A 21114-nucleotide genomic window follows, 5' to 3' on the forward strand; every position below is an offset into this window, starting at 1 on the left:
TAATGTCGACAAATTTTGGAATGTGTCTAAAACAAAAAAGCATTTTTCCTATGGTGTTGTCAAGACGATGTTGAATGTAAATAAGATATAATAAATAATATACCTTATACGATGTAAAAAAAGAGAGAGAATATTTTTTGTTCACTCGTGAACCTCACACGCAGTATTTTATTTACCATTTTTTATGCAACTGACTTAATATATATTCTTAATTTTACTGATTTTCATATTATTACTGATTTCGAAAATATTGATTGAACAAAAATAATAATTTTCTTTCGATTTTATTACGAGAGCTCAGTTTAATCTGTGTATCGTTTAACAAGCTTACTCTTTCATTAATAAACTTTCGTTAATTTCTAAACAGTAAAAGTCGACTTCTTTATTTTAATTATCTTTTAAAGAAGCTGCTTTTACCGTTCAAAAATTTATTTGACAATCTTTCAAAGAGGCACTACGTATTACTTTATATTACACATGTACATAGATACAGTACAGATGTGCAATTTTTCCTAATACATTCTCAAATGCTATAAAATTTATATAGAAGGAAAGTTGAGGATCCAATAAAAACATTGTTGCAAACGTTTATAAATTAATCCTGGTAATTAGCTTTTTTTTGCAATTGAACATTTGTTCAAATTCTGTACATTAAAACACTAACGCCACATAGCAGCAGAAAGGTGAAACTAATTAGCCCGTGTTTCTGCAATATTTTTCTAGTATGCTTTTTGTTCATGGAAGAACGTTTCTACTTATTCAACACCAGAGGGCAGTTCTGTTCAAGATACAGTTCTGTACATACGGTTTACACACAGTGAAATAGTCTTTGAGAAGCAACTTCCTTTTCCCGTTTGCTCTGCGTAAGGTTCGTTTGAGTTTTATGTTACATTTTAATACCCAAGTGTTTTAATTTAATCCTCAATGGTGAAGATGTTTTTATAATTATTCTGAAATCTACACCTTTTAACGATATAATTTATTGTTATATGAACAAACCTTCGTGCGAATTTAGATTTCAGAACCAAAATGGTGCAGAGATTAACATATCGACGTCGGCTCTCCTATAACACAAAGAGTAATAGGAGACGCGTGTAAGTATTCTTTAAGTAATAATAAGGGAATTATTGTATTTGATATAACACTATTATTTTCATAATATGAGAAATTTTTATAAAACTTCTGGTAGCATAAACATTTGATTATTTAAGGTTATGTTTTGGTTCACTTCAACATATAAAATTCACATGTTTGCTGTTTAAAGTCATGTCATCGTGAATTCCATTGAATATAAAATATTATTTGTTTCAGTTATTTATTATTTTAATTAATTTATTAAAAACTTGCATTTTATCGTTTGTAAACATATTATGTTTGTAAATTTACAGTGTGCGTACCCCTGGAGGAAAATTAGTATACCAATACCTTAAAAAACCGAAGAAAATTCCCAGATGTGGTCAGTGTAAAGATAAATTAAGAGGCATTCAACCAGCTAGACCTATGGAAAGATCACGAATGTGTAGGCGAAAGAAGACTGTGAAACGAGTATATGGTGGTGTCCTCTGCCATAAATGTGTCAAAGAGAGGTTGATTTTCTTTATTTCCACAAAATAATTGTTTATAAAGATTTATTACTGAACACTTATATTTGTAGGATTGTTAGGGCTTTCCTTATTGAAGAGCAGAAGATCGTCATAAAGGTGATGAAAACACAAGCTTTCGCCAAATTAAAGAAAGCAGAAAAGTAATTATATACTTTTCATTTTATAAATAAAATATATTTAAAGACTCAATGTGACACAAATTATTTTTTTATAATTACATTTATTTAGTTCATTATAATGCTTTTCATAATTTAGCACATGTAGTTATATAATTGTATAACATTATGTGTTTAATGATGTACAATAAGTAATGAAGTCTAATCATTTGTCAGAAATTTCAGAAGTCATCTGAAATTTATCAAAAGTTTAAAGGAGTGTAACATATTGTTTTTGTTTCATTATTCATCTATAATGTATATACTGCATATATACAAATATACCCTGATATGCTTACGATTATCTTTGGAAGAGAATGATTTTAATTTTATCATTAATAACCAATATAAGAAAAGAAATGCAACCAATATAAAAATAGAATGATGTAATGCATAAACGAGGAACTTGTAAGACTTGTGGCAAATGAAGAAGAAAACCAATCTCGCCTATATCGACTGAATCGATCATACCGATTGCCTCTTCGAAAAAAAAGCAAAGGCCAGGATTCTCGAAAATAGTTTCGCGAAGTTATCTCGGAACATTGATGAAGAGGAGCTTCCCAAAGATCATCTTCCCATGATGCTAAAAGCAGAGTATAATCTCCTTTCCAATCAAGACCAATTCTTGCTTTAAACTTCAAAATTGCTGGAGCTTTGAAGTTGGTTCCAAGTATGCAATTTTTTGTCCATAAACCTGCTTCGTTTCTTATATGCTTAATTTCCTTAGTAGTTCCTTTGCAATTAATTGGTATTATCTTATCAACAGGAATGAATGAATATTCAAGAATTTTTAATTCTAATTCACTTGTTCCAAAAGGTAACTTATCTTTCTGGACCTTAAAATTACCAATAATGGATTCTTGTTCTTGATTAATTTTCATTTTCTGCCTTTGTTTTAGTTCTAAACTATTCAATTCTTCAGTATCTTTGAACAAATGACGATGTATGTTCAATACTAGATTTTTCCTAAGTTTTTCCAAGTCTTCAATATTGGATGTCTTTGTATTCGAATCTTCAACGTCTCGTCTTTGTCGAACAACACGTTGAACGTAATTTCCAGCTGCATTGATTGAATACAACGAATTCGAACATGTAGAATCAACGTAATAAGTCCAACGCGCGAACCATCTGCTGTCATCGGAATAAATTTGAAAAAATCTCTTAGACCAAAATCCTCCATCAACACTTTCGCATCTGATGCTCAACCAAACACCGCCTATAACCGCTGGAAGTGGAGGCGCTTGATGAAACAAAGGTGGACTATACTCGGTAGCGCGGTACACATTTCCACAAATCGGGCAATCAGCAGCCTACAATATTTAAAACAAAAAATGTTTCATCTATTAATTATTATGGAAATTATGCTTTTCTGCGCATCTTTACCCTGTCGGCACGTAACAAAGACGTAGATTGCAAATGATTTGGAGCCTGTTGTATTTTCTGGAAACGAATATTTCGTGCAAGTCCACCAAGCCATAATTCAACTCTTATACGCATTTTATCTTCACCATTATTTTCATTCCTTAATGACTTCGCAGCGGAATTAGATCGTTTTATTTCTACTCGGAGTAACTTTAATTCCGAGAAATCAATTTCAAAAGATTTCAAACAGTCCATTGTGTGTCGCTTCCTTAGCCGCAATAGACGACTTTGAAGAGAATTGGAATTCAAATCGTACATATTTAAATCCATGGGTGATGAAGAAGAAGAATTTGTAGATCGTTCATAGATAAGCTGTACTAAATAAGGACGCCACTTTGTTTCGATACCACCGCAGCTTGCATTCATTATACGTCCAAATTTATGAGCGACCTGACAATTTAATGAAATGTAAAAGTTCTCTGTCATTTGATCTTTGACTTTTTAACATCCAAAGAAGATTGATCTACCTGTCTATTGAGTGGTATCAAATAAACTGAGTCCAATTGTACGCTAGTTTCCACAGCACCAGAAATTACAATAGATGGAGATAAAATTTTAACAGAACCACGCGCTACAACGGTATATGTTGCGACGCTGCATGATTCGTCGTCATAATGATATTGTAATAGAAGAAACGAGTCGTTCTTAAAAAAACTGTATTTCCTTATGACATATTTTGGACCAGCTCGTATTTCACATCTGAAGAAAAAATAATAATGTATTTATAGGATATTTAAAACGTTATATTAAATAATGTTTCCTTAGTCGAAAAATTCAAAATGTTTAGTCCTGAAATGATCTATTGTAAAAACTTTTACTCATGCGATATCCACGTTGAATGCAATCTAGACGGTGTATTGTCTGTTATAATTCCTTTGTTATCAGAATCAATCTTTTTCATCATCATCTCGCAACGATCATTCTCTATTTCTTCTTTTAGTGAAACTGTACAATCGAATCCTAAGAATAAAACAATTGGAACAAAAACATTAAGTGATTTTAAAGCTTTTCAGCAATCGAGTTGTAATCTCGTGACAAAAAAAAGGTAAAAAAAACGATGAAATTTTGTTCTGCTGCATTTCCACACCCATCTTTTTCTGTCTTTTCCATTGGTATTCCAATCGGATCGACAATGAGATACGATGAACTTCGTGATGTTATGCAGCTATCCAAGAAACGCGCATCAATCAGAAGTAGAAGGATGTTGAGTAAATTTTAAAGAATAAATGAATAAAACAGTTGATCCAATACAATTGGAAATACATGTTGAAATAATACAATTTATAAAATAAACTTCAATTAACTTACCAATAAATAAGTAGAGAAGAGAAACTGTAAATAATGGTTGCATTCTTGGTCACTGCAGCGAAAGTTTCCAATATGATATTTTATTTATTAGCAAAAATAAATTTTACTGAGATCAAAAATTTTTTACACCACCATAGAGAGAAATATCAATAAATCATATGTTCTGTTAAAAAGTTATATTATTATCTTAGAACTCTTTCTGAGTGATCTGGGCAAACTCAAGTATTGTTCAAGTCACCCTCAGCATATATAGCTTTATCCCTTCCCGACCTTCTTCGGTCAACTGATGAAGTGGTGGACACAAGTGGTAGATGCATCTATTATTTACGACATAAATAACATTTAATTTGCAGTTATTTTCCAGAAGGAAAATTTTATTTATATCAGTCAAGCTTAATTCAAACGCTATTGATTAGATTTTTAATTATCAAACATCACAATAATTTCAAGCAAGCTTTACAAGCCTTATATAAAGATATCTCAGTTCAAAATATTTTTATAATACATTTCCAAAATAGTTTCGAACGAAAGTGATTCAACGCATGGATTAAACGTTATGAAAAAGAAACGGAATTTAATATATATCTGGTAAAAATAGTTTTGGAGCCTTTTACCTACATATTTTGTTAAGTTATCATTGATATAATTTAGACACTTTATAATTCGCGGGAAACTTTATTTTTAAAATTTTAAATGAGAATAGTATGTATCTTAGAATTGCGAGGGCGCTACATTTTGCCTGGCAGAACTAACCTATGTGGATTTCATAATTCATAGTAAAATTCGAATTTAGTTTTTGGTATCATTTTATGTTGATTCAACGTAATTATATTAATGTAGAATTAAAAACTAAATCATTGAGAATATATATATATATATATACATATGTATATATTCATTGTTATTATATGAAGATGAAGTTTCGGAATCAAATGCTAATTGGTGAAGTGTATACAGTTTCATTTTAAGCACGTGAGTGAAAAAAAAAGCTGCCTTAAAACGTTCGATATGGCAAAACTTTATTCGTATTATACGTTATGTCCTCTTATCGACCAACAGAATTTGTTAGGTGTCGAAAGAGATTCAGAAAGTGGATGTGCAATCGTAACATTAGGAAGAAACATTGTAATCCGGTATAAGGTAAATTGTATTAATAACGTTTGTTTACATTAACAATAATCGATGTTGTCTGTTATCTGTAAATGATATAATTTATTTTACAGTTGCAGGATTTAAAGCAATTAAGTAGCTGGACTAGTAAAGATCGTTTGACGACACAAGTTATTTATGATGAAACAAAGTGTCAATACGCCGCGGTATTTAATGAAAAAAAAATACGTCTTTGGACGGCCGATGAAACGGATTTAAATAGCATCAAGGGCTATAAATTTCAGTCCCCTTTGCATACCATTCTTACACTTGAAGATTGTCCACCTATATTGGTACGCAAAGATGGAGCTACTGCTTCATTAGAAAAAGCTATAGAAAACAGAAAATCTTGGTCCAAAGAAGGAATATTAAAAGTCAATGAGAAAATATTGGATTGTTATTTGATCCGCATTAGTGATCAAATAAATTTGTGTATATTAACTAACCTTGAAGGAACATACAATTGTGTTATAGTTAAACTGAACAATGAAACCTATTCTGAAGAATCAGATTGTGTTAAAAGACTGGAGTTAAAGAGAAAATCAGAAGAATTAGTTGGCCATACTGTATTACAAGCTAAAAATAAAGCTTGTCTTCTAACGCTATGTAAGCTTTTAAGTCTCTAATTTCTTTTTAAATATTTTCATGTTATTAATTTATGTATTTATTTCTTGTTATTCAGGGTCACATGGTCGATTGTATAGTCATCCTTTAATGGAAATTAATAGTGAATCTACTTTAAGTACCTTAATTGGTATTATTAATAATATTAATACTAAACATCCAGTAGTTATGACATCTCTAAATGAGGGAACTGTGGCAATTTATGGGGCTGATGTCTCTGAAGAAGGAGCTATATTAATGATTTATAATGTACAGTTCAAACTAATACAAGATGCTCAGAAATTGAAATTGTATACAAGAGATGCAAAGCTGTGGAAAATTGAGGACAAGTTGTTACTTGCTGCTAATAGACATTTAGCAATTGCTCCCTATCACCTTGCACCTCAGAAAATAGCAACTTTACTTGGATCATCTTTGCGTTTCAAAAACGATGATGAGAGTATTGATGATAATGAGATCATGGTAATACAAGAATCAACAGTTGCGCAGTGGGAAAAGAATGAAACAACTTTGATTAAACCAAGACAGAAACCTACGAAAAAACTTTTTAAGCAAATATCATCTTACATAAAAGAAGGATTAAGCGATGCCGCAATACAAGAAATATTAATTCCGGAGTTGATCGAGTCGAAAGACGTTGAATCAATTATATGGTGTTTAAATAATATGAAAGATTTGCCAGAGAAGTTATTGATCGATCTCCTAATATTTTCGTTAAGAAATCCTGATGAAACTTTTCTACCATTACAAAATGGCACAACTGAGGATTTATCGACTGTCAAAAATTTACATTCAAGAAATGATTTTCTTGACAAAATTTTTAGTCTTACTTATTCTGATATTTCTTTATCATCTTATCTTAAGAGTGGTTTAAATTTTGATGAAATACTTCGATTATTACAATACTTAATCCAAAAATTAGATTCTCAAGATTTTTGTTATGATATTGTACAGGAACCAACTGAAAAACAGTTATATGAATGGTCTAGTCTTTTGTTAGAGTCCCATTATCAACACTACATACTATCACGAGATCCAGAAGTATCAATGCTACTTAATAAACTTAGTTATGTTTTAGATGATCATGTAAGTTTATATAAAACTTAGTGTAACTACTTTAATAAGTATTTTGACTTTTTTGCTAATTAATTTTTTTTTGCAGTTACAAGTATTCAAAGATATGGAAAATATGAGGCCCATTTTGAAAAGAACAATTAGTGGCAAATCATCGAAATTATTACAAAAGAATCGTAACAAATTTTATACGATAGAAGAAATAAAACTCTACTAAAATACAATATTTAACGTAAATTATTTCTTTTATTATTATTAATATGTAAATGAAATTGTAAAATATTTTTTTATATATGTATATACAGATTTAATAATACATTTGTGGTAGAAAGTCATTAAGATGTGAAAAAAATAAAACCCGAAATAAAGAATTTTTATTTTTATTCATATCTACAGAGTTACATTCACTGCAGCAAAATGCACATGAATATTAAATATGTTGCGCCGATTAAGATGAATGACTTTCGTATATCTCAATTTTAATCTTCGCAATATCGAAGGTTCGTATCGATTTCGTGTTACTTGTGTGATTAGATGTAACTACTAAATTTATTTTAATTCTTCAAGATGTGGTACAGTTTTCAAATTACCAATAGCAGCTAAAGATAATCTCCCTTTGGCAAGTTTGTCTGCAACCTGGAAAACATTTATTGTACAACTGAAGAATGTAAAAAATACATTACAGTCCAATACTATTAATGTACATACAGCTTTAACATCAGATGCAGAAATTTTATCAACAGCATTAGCTATTGATATTGGTGAAGAGACTTGTCCTTTTAACACAGCTTGTTGTTGCAAGCTTTCTAATAAACAAACTTGATTATCTGCTGCGTCCAGAATTTCAGTTTTCAATATATTTTTACCACGAGCAACCTCATTTTCAGTTACTTTTAAAGATTTCAACCATTTAGCAGTTTCTTTTGTCAACTGCAATAAAATGAAATTAGGATAATATTTATTATTATAGTTACAATATTCTATATTACTTACAGATCCTATAATGTCGGGTGTTGAACATAACACAACACCAAAAAGTCCTGAATCAGTATAGCTAGCGTTGAATGTTGATGCAGCAAATAGTTCTGATCCTGCAACGCACGAAAGTTGTTTATGTAGCGATGTTGGACTAGATCCCCATTTAACTCTTGTCACACTGGACGTTCTTTGCAATATAGCACATGCTAAAGCTTCTTCCTCATTTTTCAGGCTTACACCTTCTACAGCTAATGCTACATTAGTTAAACTTGCGCAAGTTTCTTGATGAATTTCATTGCCATGATATTTTATTGCTTCATTTGGCTTATCTGCTGATTGAATACTTAAATTTGATCCTAAAGCACTAAGTTCTGCTAGTGAAACACCAGTACCAACAACTGCACATCTAGGTGCAGTACACCAAGTATTGACAAAATGTAAGAGCTATAAATAAAAAGTAAATATACTAAGTAAGTAATAAGTAAAAATATACTAAGGATTTTTCATTATTTGTCAAAATTATTTATAAGAATTATACTTACACTTTCTGAATTAATTGTGCCTACTCTGTGTTCAGGGCAGAAAAGAGAATATCCAAGTCCATTGTAATAAGCTGCTTTATGCAATAATTCAATTACCCAAACTGTATCAGATAGAGAAGCTAATTCATATTTTAATCTGGGTAATTGATCCTGTACTTCCCATGGCTTAAAAACTTGCTTAGTAACAGCACATTCTAGATATTGAAGAGACTCTTCCCTATTAATTAAAAGAAATAGCTCATAATGAAAATTTCAGTAAACTACAAATAGCAAAACATAAAAAATATTTACAGATTATTTCTAGTGATCTGCAATGTATATGCTATACTTTCACGATCAAGAGTGGTTATTAAATTTCCACCACGTTGTTGGATATTCCTTGTTATAGCAAAAGCACTTGCGACTGATGTACTCAATCCTGCAGCTAAACGCAAATGATGTGCTATACCTTGTGTATCATATGTTTCATTTCTTGATCCAGCTCTATAAATTAAATAATTCATGTACAAGAAAAATATTGCAAATTAATCTATGCATATTATTTCAGATTTCAAATACCTGAAAACAATGGACACTTGTGCAATTGGAGAATTGTTATCATAAGCTGCAACGGTAACTTTATTGCTCAAAACTTTACATTCTGGAGTTGCTGCACAAGCTGCACTTGGTGCAGTTGCTGCAACTGCATAATGTCTAACCTAGTACATGATAAAAATTGTTTTTAATCTTGATAGAAGATTTCAAAATTTTAAAAGAGGAAACTATTTTCAAAGTGTACTTGTAATTAAAGGAGCCTTACGATTAAAGGTAATCATTGGAAAATTATATAAGAAACAAGAAAATAATTAAAATTCGATTGTAGAAAGAATGCAATTGCTGGACTACGACAGAAATTGACATACAGAGCAGTATCAAGTGATTTATATAACAGCTAGCTGAATGGATTTATGTTAATAAATAAGGAACGATGTTTTTTTTTACGAATAAAAAACAAAGAAGAAAGAATTATTATTACCGTAGGATTACGTAGCAAAGAAGACCGCATTTTCCTGTTTTTTTGGAAACCTCCTTTTAAGATGATTTAATATGAAATTGCACTGGTGAACTGCAAGATTATAGATCGCAGTTGGTATATACCTACGTTTGGTCGAGTGGGAACGATTGCTGTAATCAGCTGATGTCGCTCTTCAGCGAGCGCGAAAATGCGCATCAATTTAAACGACTGTACGACGATCAAATGAGGTTAGTAAATAATAGTATATGTTTTGTTCTTTTCTATACACTAATTCTTATTACGATAATAACAAATACAAAAAGGTAATATAACTCTCGTTGCGATCTTATTATTTTTATGGTTTATTCTATTAATTTTGCTTGTCATGTTAAGAAATCCGATACAAATGTATTCCGTGTCGTATTTGTACTCGTGAACATTGTTGTTTAAAAGTTTTGTGTAATTGTAACTAGTAGTACATGAATATACGAACAAGGGAAAAAATTGATACTTCCTCGGCTATTTCTGTTGTTTCTTACAAAAGAAATAATATTAAACGTGTCAATGCTAATTAAAAATGAATAGGAAGCCCTAAGTTGCAAAAAAACGCAATGTACAATACAAAAGAAATAAAATAGAAGAAAATATCATTGTCATTAATAAAAAGATAAACAATTGATCGATATTTACTTCAAAAATGAGAAACATAGTAGTTGTATCACCTAAAAAGAAAAACGTGCGATGTACATACATCTATCCAATTATGTACATACATACATACACATACGCTTGCACACATCATACATACAACTGTATATTTATATACTTATTTATCATTAATACTACGAGTATTTCTATTTAATACAAAATAATCGGTGCGTTCATGTTAAAACTGTACATACAGTGATAAACGTCTTATCGATTTGGCACAAAGGTTGCACGATTCCTTATTCTTTGGTAGTAGCAAATGAAATAGTAAAGAAGATTGGAAAAAGGTGTAAACTACGCTCATTTCTTATATGTGTGTGTGTTTATGTATCTCGATATACATACTTGTAAATAAATTCGATTGTATTGTTAATCCAATCTTAATCAATATTTATATGATACTTATTTTAACAACGTTTCAAAGATAAAAAAGTGCGTTTTTTTATGCAAATGAAACAATCGTTGCAATTTTTTGATAGTACTGACATTTCGAATGCCCAGAATATGATAATAATAACTAATATTACTTTAATACAAATGTTTAATATGACTAGAATAAAAATGAGACGTTTAAGAAAATTTAAGTTTCATTATCATCGCATATAAATACACTTATAACTATCGTTAGGCAACTTGATTGATTTATTTCGCGGATTGTGATTTGTCGTAAATGATCGAAATCACGATTCACAATATTTGTCGAGAGGTAAAAATTTCCACGCGCATTAATAATATCGCAGCTTTTCACTCATCTGTTTATCCCATTACTGTTTCTTTATCTTATTACGACAACCTGACTATGAATTCTTAATCTAAATTTGAAAACAAGGACGACGTGTAGAGGAGACGACGCCGTTAACTAATTATCCGAAAAATACTGTTGCAAAAATTTATGGCAACTACCGTTACATCTTACGAGTACTTTCTTGTTGACGAACAAGAAGTAGAAGAATATACATATATATTAAAAGTTAAGTAACATTTCACGAGAAGTATCACTTACATCGAAAAAATTTATCACCAGTTAACTAAAAGTATGATTACTATATTCAAGTTTTACATGATTATATAAAAGAACGTGCGTACTATAAATTGTACGATTCTGGGAACTACACAATTGAGAAATTAATCTTCTTTCTAATCATGCATTGTACTTCTAATCGCAGAACGAATTTCTACAATTTTGTTCATAAATAGTTTAAAAAAATAAAGTTCACTCCAAAAATAATAGATACACGTCACTTTTTACTATATACTTTTGTGACACTCGCGTTCGACCGGTTGACTAATTCAACCATGTGCATTAAACCACTCGAAAACTAGACGATCTAACATAACTGGTTTTATCATATTTGTGCGCATCTCTGTTTCAGAGTTGTACTTTAATTCGAATGGTAAAGTTCTAGAAATTTTTACTGTATCTAACGTTGACTTTGCATTATCATATGTGTGCAAGAAAGACCAAACCAATAGTGTCGACATTCCGTAATTGGTCTCCGTTGTTTGTTATTTAATTTAATGTACAAGTTAATGTATAAAAGAATTTCGCTTCGACTAGCTCATGGTCTTGAATTTCTAAATAGAAAAAACAAAGGGAAAAGACAGCTTTGGATTGGACGGAAAGTTCGTTCTGTTTATGTAGTCGAATTGAGAATCTTTTCAGTAATTTCTTTTCTTTATTTTATAATGATAAACAATCATCGATTTAAAAACGCAACAAATTTTCCGTTCAATCCAGTATGTATGAACATTTATACCATAGTGATATAGCATATTCTTTCATTATTTACGGTTGAAATATTTTTATAGCAAAAATTATATTAGAAAAGTTACTCGGTGGGTACTTTAAAATATAGGATAAAGGTACTGAAATTATCTATGTTAGTTAATAATAACTGGAATAATGATGGTATCCTGGTCTTGGTGGATGATACGGAGTAGGACTTACAGGATAACTTGGATTATATCCTGACAAAGAAGGCGGTGGAGGAGGAGAAGATAAAATTCGTCCATCGACCGCGTCAGGTACGATATGTGGATTGCCGGAACCTGCAGGTTGTGGACTTGTTATTACACGAGCACCGGATCCATGCAAATGATGTGGTCTTGAAAGAGTGAGATCTACCGTATGTCGTCCACCAGGAGTAAGATCTAAACTTACAACCCTTAGAACATCGCTATGAGGATAAGGTGGAGGAGGTGGTGCAGGTGGTGGCGGTGGCGGAGGTGGTGGTGGAGGAGGAGGAGCTGAAGGGGGTGGTGGCGGTGGTGGAGGAGGAGGCGGTGGTGGTGGTAGTGGTGGTGGTGGTGGAGGCGGTGGCGGTGGAGGAACTACGGTCACTGAAGAACCAGATGATACTTGAGAAGGTACTGAAAGTGGAGTAGGTGATATCGAGTAGCTTCCAGTCCTGCTAAGATCAACACTTTGTCTTTCTGCAATTTCGTATAAATGATGATGATGATACCGTGCATTTTGTATTTGTACACCAAAACTATGATGAAATCCTCTAGCAGACATATCCAAACCCTGAAGTTCTCCATTTAGAACAAGAGGCTCGAAACTAGTTCTTTCTCTAGCAAACTCTTGGTCGAGAGAATCATATTTGTATGATGTCGAAAGATCTAATTGCATTGTCTTCTCTTTCACGGAAAGACTGAGATTTTGTACAACTGAATCGCCTTCGTCACTAGACAAATTATCCTGAGATACCTGATGATGATGATGGTGATGATGGTGATGATGATGATGGTGCACATCTTGATATCTGGGATTTGGTGTTTCTGAAGGTGATACTAAATCTTCTTGTTGAATATGTATGTAACCGTTCGGCGAAGAGACACGTGGTATTTCTTCGTGATGTAAATACTGTTCGATGTTATGCGTTCTTGATGTACCAATGTAATCAACAGGTCGATGCAGTTGATAATCGACATGTAAATGCGTGGGTGGTGTATTTCGGCTATCTGGCGTAGGTGCAGGAGATATCAGTTCCTCTTGTTGTTGTATATAGGAATCTAAATGGTTCGGTGATCTCTGAGGTAATGGAGATTGTAACTGACTGGATATTGAGTAAAGATTTGTGTCGCGATCGTTATCATCCAATATTGGACTAGTTACTGCTCCTATATCCCGTTCAGCAGCATCAAGAGCAGCTTCAACCAATAAGCTAGCATTCGCGCTTTCAGTTCTTCTATAGACACTAAGTCCTAGTTTGTTATTTTCCATAATGTTTTGCGTTCTGTTATTGTTTGTTGATATTTTATCATCAATTTCTTTTCGAGTATCCTCAAACTCATAAGTATTTCCGGTAACAACATTTGTTGACAAATGAGAAATAGTATTAGATACTACTGTTACATCTGAAGAAATATGAGGATTGAATTCACCAAGCCATTTTTTGCTTCCTTTACTTTGTAATCTGGAAGTATTATATAAATCTGTTTCTGTGCGAACGCTTTCTACTGTCGATTCAAGACCACTTGGCATTGACGCACCCATCGGAAGTGACGATGATGTAATTCGGGAATTATGCTCAATTTTATACTTTGACGTAGGACTTGTACCAAACTCGATTATGCTTGAATGTGTAGAAATATTTGGTGTTTCAATCTTTAATTCATTTTTGGGGCTATCATTCACGGATATTTTATTATCATTTTCATTCTGAAATTATAAATTACAAATAGAATATTGAATTTGAAATGATTTCATCCTGCGAACGCGTATAAACAATATTGATGAAGAACAAACCTGAGAAGTTTTTTTACTAGGTCGAGGTGTTTTTCCACGACCAACATCTTCGACAAGTCCACCGCTATATGCGTCGAAAGTATAAGCAACAGATCGCTCGATTTTTGGCATCATTTCTTCTGTAAGACCATGTACTTTTTTGTAATGAAATTGTAAACACTGTTTAGTCGTAAATGCTGCTTTACAACTGTTTTCTTTGCATCTGTAATTTAAAACAGATACCTACTATTACATTTAATAAAAAAATGTAAAATTAATTATCTACAGAAATATCATAATCCTACTTGAACGGTTTTACTCCACTGTGTGTCAACATATGTATTTTGAGATTACTCTTATTTTGGAACATTTTTCCACATCGATCGCAAGTCGCGGCACCAACTACATCTTTATGATGAACTTCTTTCATATGACGTTGAAGAGCAGCGCGAGATCCCAAAAGTTTCAAGCATAATTTACATTGAAACTCTCTGAGCACTTCAGACATATCTAAACATTAATTTAAATTAGAAACAAATTCTATTAATAGAATTACTCAACTATTACTTTATTATTATTTATTAAATACTTACCATTATGCATTCGTTTGATGTGCACTTTTAATTTTTGTGGCTGACAAAATTTGCGGCCACAAAAATCACACAATGGTCTTGAACGTTGTGGATTTTGTGCGCAACCATACGTACGATGCATCTCAAGGTAATTTAAACGTAAAAAGAATTTTTTGCAATATTGACACTGATATGCACCTCGACCTCCATGTAATTCTGCTGCATGTTTCATAATGTTATCCTTACCTAAAACAGCAGCTCCACATACCTAAAGATATGAAATAGATACATATATTCACCCGTTCAAAAATAAAGCATATAAAAAATGTTGATACAAAATGTAATTCAATGTTGCCTACCTTACAATGATATTTCCTTATAGTTAAACTATAGTTAGTATCATGAAAGATACAACAATGTAACCGATAATATATTGGATGGGCAAAATTTAAATTACATCCTCCACAGTCTAGAAATATGAAGTCAAAACATGAACTTAAAGAAATAATATAATATAGGCTTTTAATTAATTTATATTTTGAGAAGATGATACTATACTCGTCTTGTCTACTTTATTCTTTCGTGTCCATGCAGAAGATTGAGAGTCTGCCCAATAAGTCAGTTCCATTCCTGACACAATATTCTGTGTAGTAACAAGATGTAGTTCTCCCTGTTTTGTTATTACAGCTACACTTCGTTCCTCTTTTGTTTCAGCAGGTCTAATATAACGGATCCAATTACTTTTTAGTGGATTAGTGGTGCTTATATAGGAAGTTTTACCATCATTATCTATCTAAAAAAAAAAGGGAAAAAAGAAAGAGAATTGTTTTATTATTCAAACGTTTGACAAGTAATGATTAATTAAAATAATTGATAAGTAATTGATTAATTAAAATAAATGTAGTTTATACATACAAAAATAAAAAATATTGCATTGATTTTACCTCCCAAATGTGTCTCATGGGAAAATCATCAGGAATATCCATTTCCCTAACTGGTTGTCCAATGAGAGGACCCAATTTAACATGCATTGGAACAGAACTTTTTGCATATATTCCAAGTCCATGTTCTGAATTGGTAATTTTCAACTCAAAACATTCAGGTAAAGAGTCTCTAGCATACAATGGTCGATCTATATCTACAGTTAATTGTTTTTCCTCCTTCTGAGTTTTCATTTTTGTTTTACATTGTTCAGTTAGTAAGGATTCATCATCTGATTCATTATTATCTTCTGTTATTTTCCCATATCCTTCAGATATAGGATCATCTGATTTTATGGCCTTTAAAACTTCTGTATTTTCTTTGTGTTTATTTAACCAATTTTCATATGATATAGAATCTGAAATAGCATACAGAGGTGTTATTAGTGGACATGCGTCCTGCAAGTGACGATTATTACATTCCTGGCAGAGCTTTATTTTAATAGCTAATCTTTGAGGCTCAGATATTAGGTTCTCAACATTTGTTTCATTTTGAAGCTTTTCAATTGTAATTGAAGTTGTATCATTTATTGTAGAACAAGTATTCTTATCTTCTTGCACAATTATTCCATCCTGCGGTGCTTTCCGTACATCATGATGTTTACGATTTTTATGCTCATTAGTGTGTTTGTGCCTTTTTCTTCTATGTTTATGTATGAAATCATCTACAATGTCTTCAGACGAATCTTCTTTTAGGTTTTCATCATCATTCTCCTCAGTATCATATTTCAATCGTTTTCGTTTCTTTTTCAATTTTCGATCTTCTATTTCTTGATTTATATTTACATTGATATTTGAACAATTAGAATTTGTATCAACATATTGTATATTATTTGGGCTGTTCTTATCATCTTTTATCTCACTAGGTTGCACGTGAGGAGTCATGGTAGATGTTGAATCTGTTGCATTCAAGATTTGTTCTACCATACTTTCACTGTTACTCTTAGCATCAGATGATATTGTTAAACAATTAGATCTTGACTGTTCATTTTTGTCACTAACCATCATAATCCTTTCCATATCAACATCTTCAATATCATGATAAAGTACATTTTTGTTAATATTTACATTTTCTATATATTCTATGCTATCTACGTGTTCAGTCTTTGACTTAACAGATTCAACTGTCTTCGTACTAATGCGAAGACTGTTTTTTAACTTCAACTCTACTTCACTGGCTGATTTAGAGTTGTCTTTTTTAAAGGAAGTTTGTTCCTCATCTCCTGATGTAATATCACTAGAAGATCGTATAACAGAATCTAATGGTGAAACAATATTTTCAGTTCTAAAACGCCTTTTCCTTTTCCGTTTATCTTTATGATGCTTAGCTTTATTTTTATGGTGTTTAGATTTTGAAGTATGTCGAACATGTACATCAGCATCATTAGATAACTTGGTTTGTGCCTCAACAGCAAGTGTTTCAGATTCTGCAACTGTGCTACTGTTTTGTTTCCTCAAGCTTCGACGAACAAATTCCCTTGTATCTTCTATCAAATCTTCAGTTTGCATCGGTTCTGTTTTGCTCTTTTTCTCTTGACCCATTTCCTTTTCCTCTTCTCCATTGCACTTAATGTTGTGTCTATTAAACAAAAACACATAATTAAATGCACTGCATAAAGTATAGATACAAAAGAGGTATTAAATTACAACCGTATAAATCATCAGTCTTTAAAAACATAAAAAAAAAAGGGGAAACAATGATTCTTAATACTTTTATAAATATTACATGGAAATTGATTTACCTGAATGTATTTGGTACTCGGAGTTAAATAAAATAGACATTTCTTCCGTATTGATCCGTATTCTCAAAATCAAAATCAATGAAAATCAGTGAAATCGATAAAATTGACAACTATACTTTTGACGAATAAAAAAATTATCGATTGTTTCCACCCCTGTGACATCAACCCTACAAGATGGCGATTCGAGGGAAAATTTGGACACGATAGAGGGGAAGTCCTGCTTTTGAGTGACATGTACGTTTAAGTATTGATTAAAATAGTCTTCGATGACACGAACAGAATATTCGACAAACGTTGGTCCAAACAGATTATAATTGAAACTGAGAAAGAAGTGCGAATTTAATCCGACGCAAGCATGTATTGGAATCCTACCTGGAGACAGATTCAGCAAGATCCAGCAAATAGACTGCAACATCTTCATCCGTTGACAGACCTAAGCGTTTTTTAAGAGAAAGCCAACGTTTACCGTTGGTAAGACCAATCCGAACGCTCAGAAAGTGTTTCGTTTTCGGTTCTGCTGTTGCTTCGAGATTATTGCTTTTATGATAAGAACTTCTCGTTAACCCCGGCTCTCTCACATGTCTAGTACTTTTCTTCGGCATAACTACATCGTAGATCTGCCGGTATTAAAGCGGCGAACTTGAAGCTACCGCGGAGGTCGCGCACCGATATTATCCTATCCTCTTTATGCCCACCGCCTGATCATTGCCGCCCACTCCGCCCTCTCCGCCTACCCTGGTCGCAACCCCGGCACTCTCCCATCCACTCACACTCTCCAAATCTCTATTTCACTCTCTCTCTATTACTTCGTTATTCTACTTTCCTTCTTCGTAGCCTGTGTACCCCGTGACCACGATCTTCCTCTTTTATCGATCCTGTCGTTCGCGCTTCATCACTACGAACTTACGTGCGTTCGATGTATGAACGTACTTGCACGAGGAAAACGCACGTACATGAGTATACATCGCGTATACTCCTGCATTGAATGAGTACAAATTTATAGACGCAATATGAATAAACTCACGTCTCGTCTGTATGTAATTGTTTGTCATTTGTACGACGAGTTATTATTAATTAACCGCTTTTTTTTCATTTTATAATACGTAATACAAGTTTCTTTCTCATTAACTTTGTATTTGTTCCATTTCGTAATTGCAATTGTAAAGGTTACGACTGACCATGAGCAATTTGGAGGCAACTTGTATGTTGTTAGATGCGCGTACGATAAGTAATTGGTATTTCAAGATTCATACTAATATAACAGGAACTACATATACATGTATAGATATTTTATAAATAATTCTTCAATTTCCTCGTTTCTGGTTAGATAAACAAACAACTTTTTCGAAGTAATGCTTCCCTTGTGTATTTGTTGTATACGTTTTTTTTCCAAGTACAGCTTATTATTTTCATATATTTAAAAAAAATAATAATTGTTCATAATTACTTATCACGATATCTCGCAATTATTTAATACTTGAATTTACAATGGACAAATATCGACTAGAGTAATACCTCTGAATCGAACATTTATATCGACTAGTCTGCAAACGATATCTCGTTTCGATATGTCGAAATTCGATTGATCGATACCGCTAAAAGAATATATTCTGTAGTTCGTATTATGTATTTGCTCGGCATTCGCGAGTGCATTACATACGAGTCGAAGAAATCATCACTAGAAAAATGTCACGACAAGCAATTAAAGCGATAAATTGGGCTGCTCTTGCTGAACGAATTCCGGAAGCTGAAAAAGCTGCCTACAATGCTTTTAAAGTTAAATCTGATAAATATTTACAGCGGTTAGTAAAATCCGTAAGGTCAACTCATTATTTGATCATTTATCCCGTTATATAATATGTTCATATGTATGTATTAAATCCCAGTGTTAAAATAATCGAATGATTTACAAAAAATATACTGTTCCTCTTTTACGGATTTTTAAAGAAATAGTTTTCTTTGCTCAAATTCTCGTTAAACTTTATGTGAGCAAAGTGTCATAACCTTGTTGGTACTAATTTTAAAATAGCGATAAGTATATTAACCCTTCAGGAACGATGTGTCAAGACTGTAGTAACTTCTGTGCAACTTCTGTGAGAGGTTATTTCAACACTAAATTTTATTTCACTACTAAATTTTTTATAATTTATAAATGAAATCAATGTGACCATTTACATTATTTAAGGTTATAAAACCTGTTAATATACACAATGTATAATTATTATTAATATCATTTAAGTATATGAAAATAATTTAAGTAATTAATAATATTAAAATAATTTAATAATATAAAATAATTTATTAAAAATTTAAAATTGTCAATGTTAGGTGTCATCCTTTAAGATAAACTTGTTATAAAAATAATTAAGAATAATAAAGAAAAAGATATGTTATTTAAAATAATCACTTTATGTTAATGAACTATTTCATTTGCATTAAAAATATGTATATTTTATAGTATGATGGCTAATCCAGAAGCTCTACCAAAAATTGATTGGGCATATTATAAGAAAGTTGTTCTGACTCCGGGTTTAGTGGATAAGTTTCAAAAGGAATACGAATCACTATCAATACCATATCCACCAGATAATTATACAGCAGAGATTGAGAAGGAAAAACAGCAAGCTGTAATAATATATTTATCTTTATTTTTCTTCATAAAATTATATTTTATAAATATTGTTATATTAAATATATTACAGGCTAAGGATGTCGAAAATTTTATTCAACAGAAGAATGAAGAAATCGAAGAGACACGTAAAGCTATTAGTAAGCTAGAAAGCATGTTACCATTCTCACAGATGACTTTGGAGGAGTTTGTTGATTTGAAGCCAGATGGAATCATGTTGCCAGATAGAGTCTCAACTTGGCCTCATACTGAAGAAACGCAAGAACATAATATTAAAGATGACGACAAGGAAAGCAGTGGTCATTGAATTTAATCTTAAAATGTATTATAGTTTTATTGTAATGTTCATCATATTATATCATTGAACTACTATGCTATATTATTAAACTGTTCATACAAAAATTCAGTAAGATTCTGATAGTGAAATTAATCAAATATTAAATCCATGGAAAACATAACTTTGTTCATTATGATTATGGTTTTTAAATAAAAATATGCTTAATCTGCAAATAAATCAAACTTGACAACTCATCAATGAATAGTTACGTAAACAAGAAATTTGTAACACATTATATTCAACGTTATTTTACTACAATATTATAACATTATTGTCATTTAGCTTTTTGTTCTTTGTTTTCTTTTCCAAAAAATGCTATTTAATATATAACTCCATATTAATCGATTTATAACTTGGATATATATATGTTAAACACAATATTCAATTTTATAATAGATGTCTTGCAAAGAGTATGTAACATATTTGGATAATTTAAAATCTGTAATTCATAAATGAATGAAAAATTAACTTTATTTTATAATAAGTTCCTGTCATTTTTTATTGGCTGGTGATAAATGATTGTTCATCATTTGTACGACAGATATCCAATAAATACACGTACTAGA

General features: G+C 31.6%; 6 protein-coding genes across 9 annotated transcripts; 3 read left to right on the plus strand and 3 right to left on the minus strand.

Annotated features, from left to right (window-relative positions):
- The first annotated feature begins 779 nt into the window (after positions 1-779).
- LOC122532313 (60S ribosomal protein L34-like) lies at positions 780-1793 on the plus strand. 2 transcript variants are annotated; one of them, XM_043660988.1, is made up of 4 exons: positions 780-868; positions 1016-1094; positions 1389-1586; positions 1655-1793. In XM_043660988.1, exons 2-4 carry the CDS (start codon positions 1030-1032, stop codon positions 1746-1748), a joined length of 357 nt encoding a protein of 118 aa, XP_043516923.1. In that variant the 5' UTR covers positions 780-868; positions 1016-1029; the 3' UTR covers positions 1749-1793. The 2 variants fall into 2 exon arrangements, with proteins under 2 accessions (XP_043516923.1, XP_043516924.1); XM_043660989.1 differs by having other exon boundaries at positions 836-927.
- A 6-nt stretch (positions 1794-1799) lies between these two features.
- On the minus strand, positions 1800-4875 carry LOC122532302 (protein APCDD1-like). The gene is made up of 5 exons (XM_043660973.1): positions 4490-4875; positions 4000-4141; positions 3649-3880; positions 3143-3571; positions 1800-3069 (listed from the first exon to the last, which is right to left on the minus strand). Exons 1-5 carry the CDS (start codon positions 4530-4532, stop codon positions 2095-2097), a joined length of 1821 nt encoding a protein of 606 aa, XP_043516908.1. The 5' UTR covers positions 4533-4875; the 3' UTR covers positions 1800-2094.
- A 354-nt stretch (positions 4876-5229) lies between these two features.
- Positions 5230-7560, plus strand: LOC122532301 (nucleolar protein 11). Its single transcript, XM_043660972.1, has 4 exons — positions 5230-5629; positions 5713-6244; positions 6321-7348; positions 7425-7560. Exons 1-4 carry the CDS (start codon positions 5498-5500, stop codon positions 7551-7553), a joined length of 1821 nt encoding a protein of 606 aa, XP_043516907.1. The 5' UTR covers positions 5230-5497; the 3' UTR covers positions 7554-7560.
- A 128-nt stretch (positions 7561-7688) lies between these two features.
- LOC122532304 (cytochrome b-c1 complex subunit 2, mitochondrial) lies at positions 7689-10032 on the minus strand. Its single transcript, XM_043660975.1, has 7 exons — positions 9872-10032; positions 9415-9554; positions 9148-9339; positions 8857-9073; positions 8330-8758; positions 8045-8266; positions 7689-7972 (listed from the first exon to the last, which is right to left on the minus strand). Exons 1-7 carry the CDS (start codon positions 9899-9901, stop codon positions 7886-7888), a joined length of 1317 nt encoding a protein of 438 aa, XP_043516910.1. The 5' UTR covers positions 9902-10032; the 3' UTR covers positions 7689-7885.
- LOC122532292 lies at positions 9918-18553 on the minus strand. 3 transcript variants are annotated; one of them, XR_006307478.1, is made up of 9 exons: positions 17955-18553; positions 15805-17419; positions 15419-15653; positions 15220-15329; positions 14882-15128; positions 14594-14798; positions 14310-14511; positions 11562-14222; positions 9918-10041 (listed from the first exon to the last, which is right to left on the minus strand). XR_006307478.1 is itself a non-coding variant. In XM_043660947.1 (8 exons), the coding sequence occupies exons 1-8, from the start codon at positions 18182-18184 to the stop codon at positions 12444-12446; spliced, it is 4623 nt and encodes a 1540-aa protein (XP_043516882.1). In that variant the 5' UTR covers positions 18185-18553; the 3' UTR covers positions 10180-12443. The 3 variants fall into 3 exon arrangements, 2 of the variants coding, with proteins under 2 accessions (XP_043516882.1, XP_043516883.1); XM_043660947.1 differs by lacking the exon at positions 9918-10041 and having other exon boundaries at positions 10180-14222; XM_043660948.1 differs by lacking the exons at positions 9918-10041; positions 17955-18553 and adding an exon at positions 17583-17705 and having other exon boundaries at positions 10180-14222.
- A 634-nt stretch (positions 18554-19187) lies between these two features.
- Positions 19188-20669, plus strand: LOC122532311 (ATP synthase subunit d, mitochondrial-like). The gene is made up of 3 exons (XM_043660986.1): positions 19188-19384; positions 20041-20209; positions 20285-20669. The coding sequence occupies exons 1-3, from the start codon at positions 19269-19271 to the stop codon at positions 20516-20518; spliced, it is 519 nt and encodes a 172-aa protein (XP_043516921.1). The 5' UTR covers positions 19188-19268; the 3' UTR covers positions 20519-20669.
- The last annotated feature ends 445 nt before the right edge of the window (positions 20670-21114 follow it).

The sequence above is a fragment of the Frieseomelitta varia genome, unplaced genomic scaffold (assembly GCF_011392965.1).
Source record: "Frieseomelitta varia isolate USP_RPSP 00005682 unplaced genomic scaffold, Fvar_1.2 scaffold_447, whole genome shotgun sequence".
Lineage (NCBI taxonomy): Eukaryota > Metazoa > Arthropoda > Insecta > Hymenoptera > Apidae > Frieseomelitta > Frieseomelitta varia.